We start from the raw sequence: 21,740 nt of genomic DNA on the forward strand, positions 1-21,740 counted from the left end.
TAAACGATATAGACTTTTAAAGAAATATTACATTTTGCTCAATTATTAAGAGGTACATAAAGTGTTTTCATCATTTCCTCACACTTATAAAAATGTTGTTATAATTTCCTTTCCTTCGGAATCATTAGTTTTGAATAGGCCTATCAGATACCGCTTTAGAAGATGCATATATTTCCCATGAACAGATTCAATATATTTCCTAATCTCATTCTTTTTATTTTCAAAATGCTTTCAAGTGATATCCCTTGACGGGATTTAAATCTATAAGGCTAGCGTTTTTTAGATTACTAATTCGACGCGTTAACTACTGAAAATGCACTCAAAACTCTACTGCTATAAAAAAAATTAATGCGCTATCATAGTTATAACCTGTAAAATGTAACACTTCAATGTTTGTTGGTTAAATACGAAAAATTTAATCATTCAAAATGCGGTTAGTTTTTTATCATTTTTTTCGCCAATAGAAATATAATAATTTTTATTATCTATGCCGTCATAATCCGGATAATTCTCAATAGTGAAAGCCGCTATTGAAGAAGATTTTATTATGCAACAGTAATAGCGTTCTATTGGATAATTTAATCACAATTTTAATGATATCATGCGTACTTATTTAAACCTGTATTTGCATTATTTTAGCAACAATTGAAAAACAAATGAGTGTGTACAATTAAAACTATGAAAGCTTTAATTCGGTGAAAGTAAATATTTAGGATTTATTGCATTTAAAGGTGTTTATCAATGCGTATTATCGTTCTTTATTGATTAAGTAAATTGAATGCATTTTATTTGAAATACTGAAATTAAAAAGGTTTCTATAAGAATAACTACAATCAACAAACTGACACGGCATTTAGACTACTATTTGAATACATTGTTAATTTCACTATAATAAATACTTTTTCCTTGAACGCACAAATATATTTGTTGTAAAAAACATGGTTTTTGTTTTACATCAGACACTGCTCAATGGCGGAAATCACATCTTTAAACCTGGAGATTATCTAAGTCTTAAAAGATCTATGGGCATTTTTGGTATATAAATATAAAATATGATCAAATTAGTTTTTTTTTCTTTAGTTTTTTTTCTGTTACGTTTTAATTATAGGTAACTTTGACAATAAAAGTTTTAAATTTACATGTTATTGACCTATGATTTGTTGTTTATAACACTAGTTTTTTTCTGTAACCTTAACTTATAATATTGCTTTTTGTGATTTGTGATACATTTGGTTGTCTTGATTGGCCCTTTTAGAAAACAATCAACATATACTTTATAAGAAAAGAAGGGACGAGGGAAATTCAGTACCGTAAATGGATTTTTTTAAGAAATGACTTCGAGAATTTTACTTAAGGGCAAACCGAAACCCATAATTCCATTGAAATTATTCTAATAAAATTATTAACTGCACTGTCATGTCATTATAGCAACTTTCTACTACGTGCAAGTAAAGTCGTAAATTAATCAGCACGTTTAATGTTATCCTCACGCCACCCAAGCAGCTTTACAAATTGATTCATCTCGGTATCCTCAAATCTTTTGTCTTATGTTTCAAATATCATCATCAATTGAAATCTATATACGACTAAAATGCCTTTTTAAACAAGTGATTATGTCTTTCTGTGACAGTGTGAGGTATTTATTTCAATTGAAACACACAGGTTAAAATCATTGCAAACATTTGGGTGGATCACATCTTCTAAGCAAATTTTAAAAAACAAACATCAATTGAGAATTTTAATATAAAAAAATTATCATGCACTTGTAATTATAGTGAAATTGTATTTGTGTTAATTTTCAACACATGACTGCAATTTCGCAATCATTTGGTGGATTTCAATTTATCGATATAAATCAAGGAACATCATTTAAGATTTTGAAATGTTAGAATAGATAATAAAGCCTGTGTTTGAAGCCATAATCAATAATTTTTGTATAAATTTGCAATGCACAGCTCCATCATTTTATCAAGAACTAAGTGTAGAGCCTGCTCATTCTTGTCAATAACATAATTGTTTTTGGGCAAAAATCAGTATTGCTATTTTTTCAAAAGTGGTCTGCATGTTTGGACAATAAAAACATTCGCGCGGTTTCATTTTACAACAAAATATGGATATTTAAAAAAAAACAAAACATTCTATGCATTGGTTTCTTATTCGTAAATGAGCATGCTCTATACATTATCTAGTATACATGTCGCCTATTTAGTAAAGGGTGTCTAAAAATACAAATGGTGCGACGTGCAACGAGTAGATCATAATGGTCTTTTTGTTTTGTATAAAGTCTTTAAATGACAAAGTATTTTTTTTTCTAATATTTTGTAAGAATATGCCGAATATATTTCAATTCACGACAATGTTATTTCACGTACCATAAAATAAACTATCTAGCATTTACAGCTAAAGTCTACGTTATTAAATATATTTGGATTTGGAAATTGAGCTTTTAGAATATTGCCGTTTGCATTGAAACACTAGACAATGTATAGAGTACCTTACGTTATATTTTGAATGTTTGACAATATTAACTGAATAATTTATTTAATCTACGTCATGCACGTAGAGAGTGATCCGTGTTATTTTCTGCTGACAATGTCTGCAAAGAATTCCTTAGCGTTTACATAATGTTACGTAAATCATTTGTCTGTTTTACTTTCAAAGAATTGTTTACTTTCATAAAGAAACAAAAGAAACAAAAGCATGTTACTGTTGTATTTTTTCTATTTAGTTTTATATGTTAATTAACAAGAAGAATAGTTCATTGTATATAAATTAGCTTGCATGAAATTCCAAACGACGCTGGAATGGAATGATATGATTATTTAGGACAAAGTTTGGGTAAAAACAATGTCCTGATTTTAAAGTTTACGTTTGAGACTTTGAAAACTTGAATGTATTCTTGACAAAGACTAAAACAGCAAGTTTGTAATGTTACTTCAGATAACTTGATTTTAGATTTTTATATATCGAAAAAGAAATTGCAGCAAAATTGACAATAACGATTAATTTTTAATCTTCAATAAATTCAAAATAAACATAGTATAATTGCGAAAGCAGGTACTTAGTATTTGTATAAACTGTGGACAAGTCCTTATAAAGGTGTCACACTTATTTGATGCTACCTGTGGTGACAAAATGTGATACACACAAGTACAATAAACATAACTTTATATGGTAAAAGGACATGTCTACTAGTTAATAAGATATGTAATTCATATCTGATCGATTTATTTCATGTTATGTTTTATTTTTGATGCCTGAGTTTCAGGCAATAAAACTGGTAGGCATCTGAGATATTCAGAAAAAACATACTGTTAAAATAGGACTTCGAATTTGGAATACTAGAAACTTTTACAATTTTATAACTATTGTTTAATTATAATACTTCTAGCATGAGTAGCATTTGTATACACAAATGTTAAAAAAAGAAAATCAACTTTCATGGACATGACATCCTTTTATAAAGATGCAAATAATTCCAATTAGATCATTGTAGTATAAATGATATGAAAATTTAAAAGTTTGCCTTAATGTTAGGAAATTAATTAACTGGTAAACATATTATAAATTATTGAGAAACATAATGTCAAAATAATAAGAGTTTAAAAAATGCAAAGGTACTTCTTCTTTATAATTAATAGAGAACAATCAATATAAAGAATTTGTATACTATTCTGCGGCGCTCTTAACTATTTCTTGCATGAATAGAACATGTATGCACAAATATTTACAATTAACAATCTACTCTTATAGACTATGATATTATATCCAACAATGATGTATTAAATATGACGAAGAATTGAAAGGCGAGATAAAAAATATTTGCTGAAAAAATCTTCATTCTGACAGTTTTGGATATAAATAATTGTGTTTATTTAAATGTATCTAACATAATGACTCAATTAGTCAAAATTCTTACCTCAAATGAGATGTAAAATGCAAGAAGTAAATCAATTGTTTTGATTGTAATACAGTGCTAAACGTGCAACTCTAGTTGTGTAGTTTATTAAATAACAAGGCCAAACGCAATAGAAGCCACTTATTTAGAAGTAAATTTCATGATCTCATATCACTGAATTGCTTGTTTTCTTTTGTTTGGTCTGGTTTTACGGCGCACCATTACACTTTAGGTCTTAGGGCGCGAAAATTGAGGCTAACCTCGGGTGTAACAAACACTATAGGTCCAAACTAAGACTCATATGCATAGACTCTAAGGATTCAAACCCATTTTGTCGCCACTTACTATCACGCAGGATGGCTGCAATTCTAAAGCTTCAACCCTTTGTGGCAACACCTCAGCCACAAGCGGTTCAATATTTGTAATTTGATTATGTTGTAAGAATCCATTCGTCGTAATACCTACATCGTGGTTTTCAGATCAATGTTTTATCATTTTTATAATCTAGATCTTATGTTTGATATGTTTAATCGAGAAGACTATGATTATCTGCAATTAAATGTTCGCCATTCACAGCTGCAAATAAATCACTGGACTAGACCTTTACAGCCAATATTATAACACCTTTTATGACAGGCAAAGATGATATCAAATCAAACCTGTCAAGTATACAAAATTAAGATAATATCTAGAATTTGTAAAAGGAATGGAAAAAGTTTAGCACTGAATTATTTTCCCTTTTAACTAATAAAACCAACTTGTAAATGTTTGACTGTTTGTTAAGCACCCTCGTATTTTTGTTCCTCCGAAGGAATGTATATTTTTTCAAATATGTGTTGTTGTTTTTTGGAGGTTTCAACAAAAATACACTTTCATTACACATGTGTTACAGTGTCGGATTTGTTTCTGAAAATAACTTTTAACTTTCAGGCTTCCATATAAACTATATATAAATGTCAACAATTTAGATACCTTTGGGAAGTTTTTAATTGAAATAGACATGTTGCATATACATACTAATTGCTCTTTTGCATGCAATGGATTTACATAGAACTTAAAGGGCTTTAGATTTTTGCCCAACTTTTTGTAGTTAAAAATGCTATTCACTGCACTCGAGCTAAGAAAAGCACAAAACAATACAATTTCAATTTTAAAAGTATATTTTTTAATTTTCGTTTCCATATCATTTGCATATTGCACTATGTTCTGTTTAAGGTGGCTAAGCTAATTTATGTAAGAAATTCAAATTTCATTTTTTAGGCTTTTGGATTTTTCTAAATTTAGAATAAGTTGCATTTATTTATTCATTGAAGCACTTGAACTATAGTTATTATTTACTTTCAATTTAACTACTTTCAATAAATCAATTAATTACACCACAAGAAACATATTAGCTCGGTTTAAAAAGGACTATTTTGTAAATCAGCAAGTGAAAAATAAACACGTCACGTGCTTATGTGTAGTTAAATTGTGATAAAAATAAAAATTAAAATAATGATAATCAACTGATTCAATCAAATCTTAACCATTATAGCTCATGGTGTACTACCGTCTACATAAGATAAGTCAACAAGATGCCCTTATTTTTAAAGTTGTAACTGTAAAAGTGTGGGGGTTTTTTTTGCTGGGACTTGTTTTCTGAAATCGTCGCAATATTTGTTACGAGAACATCTGACGTGTTTTGCTTTTAATATGATATCATTTTAAAATATTTAAGCGTAAGCGCCAGTATATTGCCCATTAGTAACCCTAGTTAAGATAAAAGTGTATATTATTCTTGTATGTGAACCGCCACTTCATTTCGGCCATAAAATTAAAATTATTGTTACTTATTTTTTACCCCAGATATTGATGGTCATCAAAGCAGGACAACATTCAAGTACCGTTACTAGTAATATTTTTGTTATAACTAAATTCTGGCTAATTACCTTGCCACCAGTTATTACAATATACTTTTCAGAAGCCAAATCCAAAGCCACCTATCCGTTAAGGTCATTTAAAATGGACGCACACGATGATAGTTTCAATACATGCCTTTAACGAATTGCTTGTCATACTCTCGTGAAGTCAAGTCACATTGGCACCTTATAATTGATCACAAACTTATATTTTATTTAGATGACAAGCAGTGTAAATGGAAGAAAAATGAAAAGAATGCGTCTGTCTATTTTTCAATGCTCCGTCCTTTTAAAAGAGCATTTTCACAGGATAGATAATTTACATACTCGCCATGAGCTATCCGCTGTTTAAAAGCAAACGACACTTGTGCAGGTATATCTTAATGCGTCGTTCAAGCAACACGCTAAGCGTTTGATTGCGCGTCTATATTGTTAGCGTTGCTCATGTGGCGAATTAATTATGGTCTGCTCGCGGCTTATTTTCAGTCATTTGGCAAACGCACTACCATGCTCTTTATTATATTTTGTTGACTTTCGACATTGCTTCTATCATTTGAATTTGAATCGTTGGAAGCGGGTTATATTCCCGAACCATTATCTTTTTTTCAAAGTCTACAAAATTAGAACATAAACAATCAGGGAGTAAAGAACAGTTGCCTGGATAAAGCCGTAACAGTCGAGACTGTAGCTCTAGCTTATCCTTTCTAGCCCTTTACGTAAATGTGGCATTATGCGCTTATATAACAGACAATTGAAATTGTTTTATGTATCGATTTTGTATGCGCAAGTTTTCGAACAGTGATGAATACTATGTACCGGTCAAACCGCATAATTTAATGCCAAAATCCAAACCACCCACGCATCCTTCGTTCCTGCAATTGAAAACAATCAATTATTTTCAACAAACTGCAAAACAGTTATGTTTATGTAAATGACCAATCGCTGAATTCTTAATTATTTATAATCAAACAACTGTACTTTGTATGAAATGATATATTTAACCACATTAATATCGCATAATCGACTTTTGTAAAGACTAACTGTAAGCACATAAAGTATCATTTCCATATTTCACGTCTTTACGTTTAAGACCATCTGCAATATGAAATTAGATTTTCGTAATTACGGGTTTGAATGCTGTACGACTGAGACTATTCTTTGTATCAATATTTGAAAGTGTCTTTAATGTATCTGTAACAATCGATTTTATAATATGCGTCACATTTAACACAAATGATCTAATGACAGCAGGTACTTGATATTTGTAGAAACCTAAAAAACAAGTACGTGAAAATGGCTTTTTACTTCTTTCGTGCTACCTGTGGTGACGAAGTATGATACAGTAAGGTACAATAAACATAAGTTTAAAAAGTTAAAAAGCATGTTCTTATTTTTATTATAAAAGATACAAATATTACCGTATTGAACAAATGACTGGTTCAATATCATTGGTGTCACAAACGTTAGGTAAATACTTGCTTTTGAGATGAACTTAATAATGAAAGGTTTAATGCAGTTTTCTGTTGAGAAAAGAAAATAAATTATGTAAGATGTTTAATTAAATAGCATCTGTTGAAAGGATAAAGTTTGTTGAACCTATGTTGAACGGAACAGATCATAAAATGATAAAACGTTTTTACGTCCAAAAGCATCTAATCATTTACCCGTTAGCGTAATTAAGACCATCTACGCTTTTTACAACTTGGTTTTCATCTAAAACTGAAAAAGTAAACTTAAATATTATATTTGCAGCAACAATGTATTATAAGTACAACTTATCAATTTGAATTACAATATATGAGTTTGAAAATCTAAAACCTAATCGCATCACGTGTACCAATCGGTTTTGGTTATACAAAGATTGGTTGAATTAAATACAATGTTACAGATAATGTAAACACTACATGTATTAATATTTTTTGCTGATTTTGATTAAGTTCACCTAAGACTATGTCAATAGATAGCGTCATCTTAGAGCTGACATACGGGTTAACATTATTAATTTAATTAAAAGGCATGCCATTATTAAGGATCAAATCATTTCGGTAAATATAAAAAACAGCAAAATAATGTTTATTTTTCATATAAAAGAGCATCTACCAAATAAACAACAGTGTTTGATTAATTAACCAATATTCATTCAGACACAAAACAGTTTGAAAAATAACTATTGCTGAATGCAATTAATTTCTTCAAAGGAATATCACATAAAAGAAATTTGATCTGAAAAAGGTCATCACTGCCTATCATTTAAATAAACATGACCTTTGGCAATGACGTAGTACAACAATGGTATATGCAACAAGATAACAAGATATAGAAAATGACATCATTTAAGTTTAAGAACGTCTTATTATGTAATAAAGTTATTTATCACATAAACCGCGGCAAAGGAGTGTAATAAAGCCATTTAATAAAAACGATATTACACTAGTGTAATAACACTTTGACGTGACGTCATTTGCGCTATATATAAACATAGCGTTAAATCGCGCTAATGTTAGCGTTACACAATAGGAGCGTCATTGAAAAAAATACTCATTTTAACAGTTTACTGTTTTTATTTTATATATATGATAAATAGAATATCATATTCGTGTAGATTCAATACTAAATTTATTGCACTCGTTGAAGAAAACAATATTATGCTCGCCAGAGGCTCGCATAATATGATTTTATTCAACTCGTTCAATAAATTTAGTATTAAACTACACTCATTCAATATCCTCTATGTATCAAATTTACGTTAAGATTTAAAAATAAAATGTTTAATATCATTGTGTACTCAGATTTATGCAGTGAAAAGCGAAATGTAAACTGTACTTACTTCGCTTAGATGTTTATCTATAAATTGCATTAGAGTTTAAATCAGGATGGTGCTCTTTTTCAAATTTTATACCAGAATCTTATTTCATGACACGCACATCAATTGTAACCATCAATTCAACTTACTCAATTGAGCTTCTTTATAATTAATATCTTTTAAGTTTGAAATTTAAATCGGGCGGATAGATATTTTTAATGTTTTCAGAGAATTAAATGTTATGTTTGACGATCGGATTAAATTTATTACGCCCTTTTCTTGAAACCATAAAAATGTAAATTATATCATGTCATTGTAGAAAGTGACACTTTTGACAGAGAAAACGTGCTTGTGAATTTACTAAAATTTCCTTGTAAATATCAAATTAAAACTGAATGATTCCATATTGGTACAAGATAATCTAATTTGAAATAAATTTGCTATGTGTGCGTGTCTTTAAATATTTTAAACATACCATATACATTTGTCTTGTATTTTATTCAACATACAATTATATACATAACAAGTTATAGTTATACAGTTAAAATACAATGATATAAATGTAAAACTATAAAAAAAACTCAAAGGAAGAACGACAAAATTCCCTAAAAGGAGTTTAAGGTAAAATGAATAAATGCTCTGATGGTTAAACAATAGAAGATCTAAAGGTAGACGATAGATGACACAACGGTAGAACTATTAAATGATTAAATGGTAGATCGAAACAATGACCAAAAACGTAGAACCATAAATGAAAGTCTTTTTTTGTAAAATTCTCACTTAAAAAATCATGAAATTGAAAGTGAAATGAAAACTTCATATCAATTTGTTTAAAAAATTAGTGTAAATAAACCTAGACAGTCATTTAAAAACGTTAAAGATCAGTAATGTCTGCAAGGTATATTTGTTTTAGAGCATTTATAACTGAATGGAAACATGTAACATTATTGATTGTTTAAACAGCCTTTGACAAAATACTTTGACGTTGCAAATTTTAACAAAAGACGTGGCACATCTATATCAACAAATTGTATCACATCAGCAAACAGTATACCATTCTTACTGTGCAATGAATGTGTTTTTTGTATTTAATACAATGTACAATACATTAAAAGGAAACTAATCATGAAAGTATGTTAAAGTGAAGCTTAAGTTTTATATCCTACTTACATAATCATTTCAAATGAAAATTGTATGTCTTGTTAGATTTTTTTCTATAAACGATAACTATATTTGATTTAAAATACTTATCTATTTGAATTTCAAAGGTCTCCTCAAATTTGTTTAAGAAATTGAAGGGCAATGCCAATGTTTCTACCTTCTCTATTGTCATAATGTATTGACACTATTGATAAATAAATGCAAAGACTATGCCTTATCAATGAATATGTATTGATAAAACTTTGCAAAAATATATTTCATAACTGTCTGATACTCTTTATATGCGTGAAAAGTCTTTATTTGTTGTTAGTGTCACTTAAAAGAAACAGTTTACTAAATTTCTCTTTGGAACTATATTTGTTTGACGTCACTATGGTGAAATGGTACAGTGCTAAAATTATTTTGTGTAAATGTTCAGAATAATGAGACATAATAGGACCAATGTCGAAACTCTCTGAGATTATAATACCAATTTACGTTTTTGTCGTTTTGTTTTTTTAGAGAAATTCAACCAGAAACTAGTGTAAAAACAATAACATGTTAGGCAAGATACTAAAATATCAAACCACGTTTAGGATTGTTGTTACCCCTTCTCGAAATTGTGCGGCTCACTTTTGTAAAATCCTGGGTCAGCTTCTGTCCTAAGATTATATTTAGCGGAAATAATTTCATTGATTTAACACTTCAAGGAAAATCACATTTCAGATAACAAATTCTCCTTTCTGTCTCTCTTTATTTGTTCATTTATTTATTTATTTATTTATTCATTTTTTATCATTTTGTAACGTTTCAACGCTAGTATATCAAACATAATATTAGAATTTACGAAAATATAATTACATTTAACACAACATGACATAAAGAATGTGTTGGCGTTAAATAGCATAAGCATACATATATTAAATATATTTTTACATGTACATGCTTACTTTCTGATAACAGTCTGTAAACAATAACAAATGTATTAACTGACTGAACTTATATCTACATATTACCATTACCATTATTTGCTACCTTTATTCAATAAAACGCACACATATCAAAATAATAAAAATATTGGTCACGATTTCTTTACATTCCTTAAGTATCATTTTTACGTAGGTAATATTTGTTTGTGTTACTTTTTTCTGGTAAGTGTCTTTAACCACGCCATTAATTACAATTTAGTTTATACAAATTTATTTCAGTCCGATTATGTTAGAAGCTATAAGTTTATTGAAACACTCTCGAATCCGTTGATGGAACTAACCAATGAATGTAAATGTCTGGCACAAGGAAACAACGGCTTCCCCCTGACAGGGTTGAACCCACGTTTTCAGCAATCCAGAGATTACTTGTCTCGCCGCCACTTTGATTTTTATAGGCTATAAACATTGTATAAACATGTTAAAAACTGAATAAATTTTCGTATTCATAGTGTTTTAGTGAAATGGCACTGTCTCATTTCCAACAACTAAATTGTAATTTTAATTATGAGGATTAGATTGTAAATAATGTATATATACAAAAGAATAACTGCCATTCATAATAAAAAGTGGCATTCAGAATAAATATTTCAATACAAATATCTTTGATAAATACTGCATTAATATTTTTCAAAAATGACAAGGAAATATATGTGACATTTTTGTTGTTTTTTAGATTGATACGAGATTAATATTGTTAAAGTCCGAAATAGTGTTTTTCTACCGCTATAAAGATACAAGCAAAATTGAATATTTTTCAGCAAAACTTTCCCTGTAATCTTTAGCGGACATGCACACTTGTATATGTTAGAAAGAATTTTTATAAGAGCTTATAATTATATCCTTTGTCTTTGTAGTCATTTTGTAGGTCATTACGTGGCCTAGATTAAGTATTTTGGTTCTAAAGTGTCAAGATATAGCACAGTGTAACAACTTATTGTCATTACTTTTTAACTGTAACAATATATCTAATAACCTACTGTATCTTAAACAATCGGTGTCAGTCAGTCATTTGAAACATTTTAAATCATAATTAAGCTGCTGATTACGAGAACAATTAGTTAAAGTATCGCCATAAAAGATACAATATTTTTTGACAAAAGAGATCTAAGATCCTTTTGACAGAAGCATATGAAGACGAGGTCGCGTAGTCGTACAATCCAGACACTATTTTGATTATCTTTTATACGTGTATATCAGCTGAAAAAATGTTCGCCTCCCAACGTGTTCAAAGTCATAGATACTGTTAACTATAAGCATTGTCAATGTCAAGATTTTATCATGAAATTTGTAATTTATGAAACATCATATCAATCCATCTGCTAATTAATTTTTACTAAACCGTTTAATTAGAAAAATATTAGAGCATAATTTTTATGTTTGATACATTTTTTTGTAAAAATAAAATAATACAAAAATATGATAAAATTAGTAAACGGTGGTCGCAAATAATCGTAAGTTATCAAAACAATATGGATGTTACAATGTACTTTTATTATTGTTTAAAAAGTTATAACACCACTTTTGCGATTTTTTTATCGTTCACATTACTTTGCGTTTCAAATTGAAACAAAAACTAAACTTTATTCAGAAATATGTGTAACAAAATACTCTGTCGGCAAAGGAAACAATTAGGTTGTACTTTTCAAAATAATAAAACAATGATGTCAAATTTAGTTGTTCAATAGCAGTCCTTATACTACATTGGTTTCTTATTTCAACGACCGTATCCAGTTTACTCAAAAGGCGTAATTTAATGTACTGCTATAAACTGGCAACAATTTAACATCTGTATCAAATTAGATGTACATTTTACAGTGTAAAGTTTCAGTGTTAACTTTGTTTTAAACAAATTGGAGTGTAGCTATTTTGAAAAACAATGGAAAACTGACACAATAAGATTGTATGTATTATGCAAATGATGTGAATGCATACACTTTTTATTGGATTATAGAATAGTGTAAGCTGACTCATATGGCAGGCAACAACATACATTTATTAAAATTATTTACAAGCATCGTTGCCTCTACGGTCATCCTACAGGTAACCGTCAATTTTTTTTATTAAATCAGTTTTTTAAGCAGTATATGTATATAAATAGTGTAAAAATGTATGGTAATGTTACATTTTAGTTTTATAATACTATAAAAAATGAGCTCGGGTACAGATAGTTATAACAATGTAGTACAGTAAAAAAGAAACTGGATGAAATCTCTTTTATTCAAAAGTATGCATGAAATACACACTATGTTTGAATTCATTTTACAACTCATACTTTAATTAAGCATCATGTATTGATGATAATAAATCTAACATTGTTTGGAAATACACCTTGTTTAAACATTAAATGAACTGGTTTATAATGGGTATATTTTCAATATAAAAATACAAATATTGATAAAAACAATTGAAATGTATCATTTGGATGATCTTACAATACAAAATGAACAAAAACATTGGTAGAATTCTAAGTGATTTAGTATGAAAATTTACATGATGAATAGTAATATCTTATTATAGAAATTTTTATCATCTGCTGCTATATATTTTATTTTTTTGGATATTGGATTATGTATTTAATACTTACGAACAGCATCCAAATATAATTCCTTCGTAGTTTGTATGATACGAAAAACTTTAGACATAATTATCTACGGTATATCATACTTTTATTATTATGCAACAATTCACTTTAATATCGGAGAGAAATAATCCGTTTAATAACACCATTTTTTTAAATAAGATGAATATTATTTGCATAATAATATTTCCTTTTTACAAATGCTTAATATTTACTTCTTTCGATAAGCGTAAAATATATTTAAGTTTGATTCTTCAGTTGGTGTAGATTTCTCTATTTAAGCTGTTGCATTTGTTGCCGTTTTACTGATTTTGAATTTGAAACAGTTACTTTATGATTTGCTATAATGTACAAAATCATTTCATTCGTAAATTTTTATTTATTTTAATTTTTATTCAGAAAATTTTTTAAAATCACTTCAGTTGGAAATTGTAAATTTTTGTTATTTTCTATACAACTTTTTACAATACGATTCTTCCAGAGCAACCAATGTTGCATTTCACGCATGCGCTTTCTGCGTAGGGCAAAAGCGCACACTGTATGAGATACTTTAAGGCTTTAATAGTCGTGATTCCATGTTATATCGACCAGAAAACAGTAATTTTGGGGTGACTTAAAGCGGTAAGTACTTAAAACGTCAATTGATATTTATAACAGATATAATAAATATGCAGGACTAATAATCCAATGGTCAAAAGGCGCATACAAAAGACGTCTGTTAAAGGTATCATCAGACGACTTTTTCATCCGTAATTTAAATTAAAACAGCAGGGTGTTAAAGATAAAATTTTATTACCCCTGTATTACATAATATTACACAATGTGTATTGTACACTTCTTTTGGATTGGCAAGGCGGCAAGTGTCAAACAGACTGACACGCGACCGTGTTTGTTTGTTTCCAACTAGATAGTGTATAATAATCATTCAACCGGGACGTTTTAGAACCATGACATAGTTAATCACGTACAATAATGAAAATCGTAATTTAAGTAACATTTATATATACCGATCTCATCAATGTTTATTGATTTGTGAAGTGACAATTAGTGTGACATTCATTAAAAAATATCAACATGTGTTACGATGAACCGAAAAAAATAAATGTTATTTCAATTTCCTTAAAGATTTTGAAAAACTATTTAAAAAATATTTATGTGACTTAGAAATTATCTATTTTGCATCACAGTCAAATAAAGGATAAAATCAGGTAAACTGAACACTAAAAATGCATTATCACCGGACCTTTTGACTATTTTCAGAATGCTAATTAACCTCGATTCATATGTTATAAAAGTTCTTTTATCTTTTTTTATGAACTATTTCAACATCATTTTAGTTGACTCCCATTTGAATAAAAGATATGATTTCAGATTTTCTTAAAATAAATCTCAATGTCAAGTCCGTGACCGTAAGGGAAATTCTTAAACATTTTCCTTTTCCGTGCCTTTTTATGGCAATCTTGGCAACAAAGCTATAAAGGAATCTTTTCTATTTTTGTTTAAAGCTATTTCATATAATTTTCTACCTTTTACCTAAAACTAAATCGGAATTGTCTATGAACTTCTTCTATATTTCTATGTTAGACTTTGCTTTTTTCTCTACGCAGATTGCGCATGTGCGGGGATATACTACTTCCGGTCGATTTTTCTTTCAACGGACCGCATCGCAAAAAGGTCTATATTGAAATTGACTCATTATAGATAAGTTAACATATATTTATTTGATTCTTAGATTCTATGGGGTACAGGTTAATGAAAGGTATACATGTGTATTCAAAGCAAACAATTTGAAATGTGCACATGTGTGTATATTTTCTAGAGTTTTAAAAAACACTGAATCTAAGAACAATTGCTATTATTAAATCAGTTCGTAATACGATGAAACTATTCAAACTGTTAACGTATTGGTTAAAGTTCTACATAATAAACTTTAGTACACAGTGAGTGCATGCAGTACAAACTGTAATACTTCGCGCTTGACTTACAGAAAGACATACCTTACATAACATGACAAGTTGATCCCAATTTGGAGAATAAACTTACTATGTGCAGAGAGGCGACCGACACCTTTTGATATAATATTATCCTATTAGAGTAGGCACGCATTATGTAAACGAACCATATCAATTTGATTGTTCCTTTTTTCCGAATATCTTGAGAAATGACGTCAGTTTATTACCAATTGTAGTTTGCTATTTCATTGTTTATGTGTGCTTTGAGTTGCTTTGTTAATTTTTTTTATTTTTTTTTTACAAAAGCCGCCTTAAAATGCGTAAACATAAATCCCGTTTTACGATAAAGCAGGCAACTATATAAATGATATTCAATTCAAAATCTTCAATTTTTATTTTAAACAAGACTTTGATATGTATGACTTTTGTTGTTGTTATTGCTGCTGCTGCTGCTGCTGCTGCTGCTGCTGCTCCTGCTGCTGCTGCTCCTGCTGGTTGTTACTCTTTCTTGTAGAGGTGGTTAGTTGTTGTTTAAGTTGTTGTTTCTCTATGCTTTTTATTGCTGTTATCGCTACGGTTGCTGCTGGTGCTTTTATGTAAGCTATATTTACTGATGTTTTTTTTTTCAATACTTAAAATATCATTTTGTTCTTCGCATTCTCTACTTGAGTACTTTGAAAGAAAACTATTTAAACGGCTGACGACAGGTTAGACTTTAGTACATAGAAAATTACAAAAGCTGTTTACAATGCATGTGGATGTAAGCCATATCTCTTGTCAGATATTTTAGTACGTATTTTTACAATTCAATTAAGTTATAACAATTGCTTATTCGGGATGACTTCACATCGTAATTTTTTAAAAAAAACACACACACAAAACATGGAACAATTTAAAAATTATGTTTGACTGAAGCATGCATGATGTTTTACAAACATACAGTGTGCAATGGATGTATTTAAACATGTGGTACTGATATGCTTTCAGGTAAATTAACTTCTTTATGAATGCCGACTTTTAGAAACATCAGGTTCTATACTTGTATTATATTTACTGAATGTTAACAGGTCTCTCTGGAGCTCAGTAATTGTGGGGTCCGTACCTCCCCATCTAATCCCAGAGTGCAATACAAACGTTTTACGTTAAAGCTTCAAGGTGTTTCATCGTGTTCAATAGTGTTCGGAGCGTTGCGCTTTTTATAGATATGTTTATAAACTTGTAATTGCAAAGTCTTATTGTGCGGCTGAATAAGATTGAAAATAAAACACTTTTGCTGAGTTCCGGAGTATTTTAATTTAATCCCCTGATCTCTAGTTTGTCGTGAGAGATGTTGCAATCCCATTATAACTCATGTAGTGAATTTAAAAAGGCGAGTCTTGGATTTAAACTATCTGATTTTGTGGCCATTGCTCTTGGGCAATTTTTTATGGTAGTTTTTGTTTCCATGTTTTGTTTTGGTTTTAAACAAAGTTATAACATATTAATATTGCCCATTGTGGATTAGGTGACACAATACTTACAGTAGAATAAAGTAAAATACTCTGATTGTATTTATTTTGTACCAGTTGTTAACCTATCTTTAGTTTTATATTATTCTATGCATACTTGAATTCAAGCTGTCACATGGATTGTTTCAATTCATTTAAAATATTTTTTTTTTGCGTTACTAAAAGTCTTTTAAACTCTCTACTGAATTAATTTCATCGCTTTTTTAAAGGATAAATAATTACTCCGAAGGATTAAATAGTTATGTAATGGGAAATGAAGAAACTGATAAGTATGTGAGATCTAGCAAGCACTTGAAATTTAATGTGAAAGAAAAAGAAGTGTTAGATAATTTGATAGTGTGTCTTTATTGTTAGCATGGCGCATATGGGGAATTAATAACGATCTGCTAGCACCTTATTTTCAGGCATTTGGCAAAAGCACTACCACGCTCCTTTATATATCTTATTGACTTTCGACATTGCTTCTTTATCGTTGGGATCGGGCAATATTCCCGAACCATTATTATTCTTTATTAGAACATAAACAATCAGTCGGTTAAGAACCGTGGTCTGGATCAGACCGTAACAGTCGAGACTCCTCGTCTGTAGCTGTCTGACTCTTTCCGTGTAGCTTGCATTAAGTGCTGATCTGACTGACAACTGAAATGGTAATAGGTAACAATTTTGTATGCGCAAGTTCTCGATCAGCGATGAATACAATTAGCCGATCAATCCAAACAAGTCACGCACACTTCGTTCCTGCAATTGAAAACAATCTCTTGCTATCAAAATGTGTATTTGTGTTATTTTATCAAACTGCAAAACAGTTATGAAAATAACTGTACTTTATTTGAATTGATATAATAATAAACCACATTGAAATCGCATAATTGACTTGTTAAAGACAAACTGTTAGCAAATAAAGTAACATTTCAATATTTCACGTTTATACCTTTAAGAACATCTGCAATATGAAATTATATTTTTTAACTTCTGGTAGGAATGTTATTTCGAAGACTGAGACTATTCTTTGTATCAATATTTGAAACTGTATTTAACTTATCTGTAACAATCGATTTTATAATATGCGTCACATTTAACACAAATGATCTAACCACGGCAGGTACTTTATATTTGTAGAAACCTAAAAATCAAGTACCTATAAATTCCTTTTTTTCTTTCGTGCTACCTGTGGTGAAAAAATATGTTACAGTTAGGTACAATATACATTTGTTTATAAAGTAAAAACGTGTTTACTGATTTTTACCATACAATATTCAAATATGAGATTTGAACAAATGTACTTAACAATAAAAGGTATAATGCAGTTTTCTGTTGAGAAAATTAATTATATAATAATTAAGATTAATAAGATAACATCTGTTGAAAAGATATACTCCGTATTGTTGAACCTCTGTTGAACGGAACAGATCGTATAATGATATAAGTTTTTGTGTCCAAAAGCATCAAGCATTTACCAGTCATAGTAGACAAATACACATATTAAGAACACATACTATTTTGATTCATTACAAAATATAAAAATATATAACCGGATGATGCTCTTTCTTTCCAATTTTATACCAGAATCTTATTTCATGTCACGCACATCAATTGTAACAAACTTATTTCAACAATTCAACTTACTCATTTGAGCCACTTTATAATTAATATCTATTTAACCAGGCGGATAATATTTTTTATGTTTTTATTTATAAGAGAATTAAATGTTATATTTGACGATTAATTTTATGACGCCCTTTTCTAAAGAGATAAAAATGTAAGTTATATCATGTCATTATAAAAAGTGATAGCGCAAACGTGCTCGTGAATTTACTAGACTTTGCTTGTTAATATTAAAATAAAACTATATGATACCAAATTGGTAGAATATAAACTCAATTGAAATAAATTTGTTTAGTGTGCGTGCCTTTAAATATTCTTAAACGATAAAAAGGTAAAAACGATAAAAAAAATACCAAAGAAGTAACGATAAAATGCTCTCAAGGTAGAACAATAAAAGTATCTAAAGGTGGAGTAATAAAATGCTCTAAAGGTAGAACAATAGAACAATCTTAAGGTAGACGATAACATGAAACAAAGGTAGAACGATAAATGGAAGACTTGTTTGTAAACTTCTCATGTAAAAAAAATCGTGAAATTAAAAGTGAAATGAAAATGTTCATATCAATTTGTTTAAAACATAAGTGTAATAAACCGAGACAGTCGTTTAAAAGCTTTAAAGAAAGTAAATGTTTGCGAGGTATATTTGTTTTTGAGCATTTATAACTGATAGGAAACATGGAGCTTTATTGATTGTTTAACAGTCTTTTACAAAATACTTTGACATTGCAAATGTTAACAAAAGTTGTGGGACATCTATATCAACACAAGTTTCATACATGTAATAGCAAACAGTCTACCATTCTTATTTTTGTTATGAATGTGTTTGTCTTTTGATACAATGTACAATACGGTAAAAAGAAACTAATCATGAAAGTATGTTTAAGTGAAGAAACATTCTTATATCCTGCTTACAAAATAAATTCAAATGAAAAGTGTATGTCTTGTTAGATTTTTTTCTGTAAACGATAAATATGTTTGAGATTATTATATATTTCAATTTCAAAGGTCTCCTCGATTTGTTTAGAAATTAAAGGGCAATGCCAATTTATGTACCTTTTATATTATCATATTGCATTGACAATATCGATAAAAAGTAATGCAAAGACTATCCCTAATTAATGAATATTGTCTTGATAAAACATTGCAAAAAGTACATATTTCAAACTGTCTGATACTTTTTATGTGCATGGAAGCTTTTCACTTTAAGATACAGTTTAGCAAACTTCTCTTTTGCAAATGTATTTGTTTGACTTCAGTATGGTGAAATGGTACAGTCCTAAAATAAATTTTGTGTAAAAATTCAGAATTAATGTGGAAACAATATAAGACCGATTAAGAAACCCTCTGAAATTATAATACCAATTTACGTTGTTTTTTAGAGGAATTTATCCAAACCCGAGTGTAAAAAATCAATAAGATGAGGTCTATGGCTTTCTTAGGCAAAATACTAAAATGTCAAATCGCTTCTGAAATATAAATGACCCCTTCTCGTAATTGTGCGGCCCGTCTTTGTAAAATCCTGGATCAGCACCTGTCTTGAGTTTATTTTTAGCAGAACAGGGATCATTGATTACATATTTCAAGAATACACATTTCAGACTGACGGATGGTACCAAATTGCTCTGTTAAGTTTTTTTTTTATAAATCAATTTATTTTTCTTTTTTATTTAAATTATATCAAGCATACAGTCCCAATTTTCAAATATACAATTATATGTAACATAGCATAATCTTTATTTGGCTTAAATAACACGAGCATACATATAGACCATATATAATTACATGAACATGGTTATTCTGTTTAACAACAACTAAACTATTTAATGACTGAGCTTATATCTACATATAACCATCATTTGCTTTCAATATCAATAATGATGGTAATATGTAGATATAATATTAAGCAAAAATATTAAGGTAATAATAAATATTGGTCACGATTGCTCTTTATACGTAAAGTATCATTTTTACGTGGGTACATTTTTGATTGTGGTACCGTTTTCTGGTATGCGTCTTTCATCATGACATCGTTTAGTCAAAAGGCATGTCTAAGTGCCAACTACTAAACTCTTTATTATAAACTCCAAACAAAAGAATAAATAACGTGCACAATAAACATTCGGAAAATCATGTTTTGAGGAAAATATCTATGATAAATATTGCATTAATTTATTTTAAACATAACAATGAAATATATATGACAAAATTTTATTGTTTTAAATTATCAACCATGTCAATATCAGATATATACACATGTAATATAAAATTCCGAAATAATATTTTCCTAGTTCTGTATACACAAGCAAATTTTGTCATTGACCTCTTTAATTGACATGTACACTTATACTGTTGTACGAATACAAATAAAAAAGCTTTTCTAAGAGCTAATATCCTCTTTCTTTTGTAGGTCAGTACGTGACATAGATTAAACATTTTTGTGTCCAGATATAGCACAGTGTTACTTATTGTCATTGTGTTACTTTAACAATATCTAATAACCTAATAATCTTTAACGATCGGTGTCAGTTAGTGATTTGAAACATTTTAAATCACAATTAAGCTGCTGATTACAAGAACAATCAGTTATAGTATCGCCATAAAAGATAGAATATTTTTTGACAAAAGAGATCTAATATCTTTTCGACTGAAGCTTATGTAGACGAGGTCGCGTAGTGGTACAATCCGAACACTATTTAGATTGTGATTGTCCTGTATATATCAGCTGATAAAGTGTTCGCCTCCCAATATGTTCAAAACTACAAATACTGGTAACTTAAAGCAAAGTCAATGTCAAGTATTTTATCATTAAATGAAACATTGTATCAATTAATCTGCTAATTAGTGTTTACTACACCGTTAGATAATGAAAATATTAGAGCATAATTATTATGTGTGATACAATTTGTTTGTAAAAAAGAATTAAAAAAAAACGATATAATCAGTTATAGGAGATCGCAAATAATTGTTAGTTATCAAAACAATAAAAATGTAACAATGTACTTTTATTACTATTTAATAGTTATAACACAACTTTCGGAGATTTGTTCTGTGGCAAATTTTATCGCTAATAATTTTGCGTTTCAAATTGAAACCTAAACTTCATTTAGAAATATATTATGTAAAAAATCAACTCTGATACATATTCTTCATCCATTTTGTGGAATTAAAAAACAATTAAGTTGTACTTTTCAAAATAATAAAACATAGTGATGTCAACTTAAGTTGTTCAATATCAGTCCTTATACCACATTGGTTTCTTATTTCAACGACCGTATCTAATTTACTCAAAAGGCGTAATTTAATGTACTGCTATAAACTGGCAATAATTTAACATCTGTATCAAATTTGATGTACATTTCACAGAGTATA

At 29.0% G+C, this 21,740-nt stretch overlaps 1 protein-coding gene across 2 annotated transcripts in view; it reads left to right on the top strand.

The window, feature by feature from the left end:
* Window positions 1-12,638: 12,638 nt before the first annotated feature.
* The window catches only part of LOC132713091 (A disintegrin and metalloproteinase with thrombospondin motifs 1-like), an 81,863-nt gene continuing 72,761 nt past the window's right edge, over window positions 12,639-21,740 (top strand). Inside the window, exon 1 of one of the 2 annotated variants that reach the window (XM_060695557.1) lies at window positions 12,639-12,768. In XM_060695557.1, coding sequence (XP_060551540.1) covers window positions 12,700-12,768 — 69 coding nt within the window. In that variant the 5' untranslated portion in view covers window positions 12,639-12,699. Of the gene's footprint in view, window positions 12,769-16,191; window positions 16,246-21,740 lie in introns of those variants that run through there. The other variant, XM_060695559.1, reaches the window with a different exon arrangement.

This window comes from Ruditapes philippinarum, unplaced genomic scaffold, assembly GCF_026571515.1.
Source record: "Ruditapes philippinarum isolate M1 unplaced genomic scaffold, ASM2657151v2 ctg31_1_1_1_1, whole genome shotgun sequence".
Lineage (NCBI taxonomy): Eukaryota > Metazoa > Mollusca > Bivalvia > Venerida > Veneridae > Ruditapes > Ruditapes philippinarum.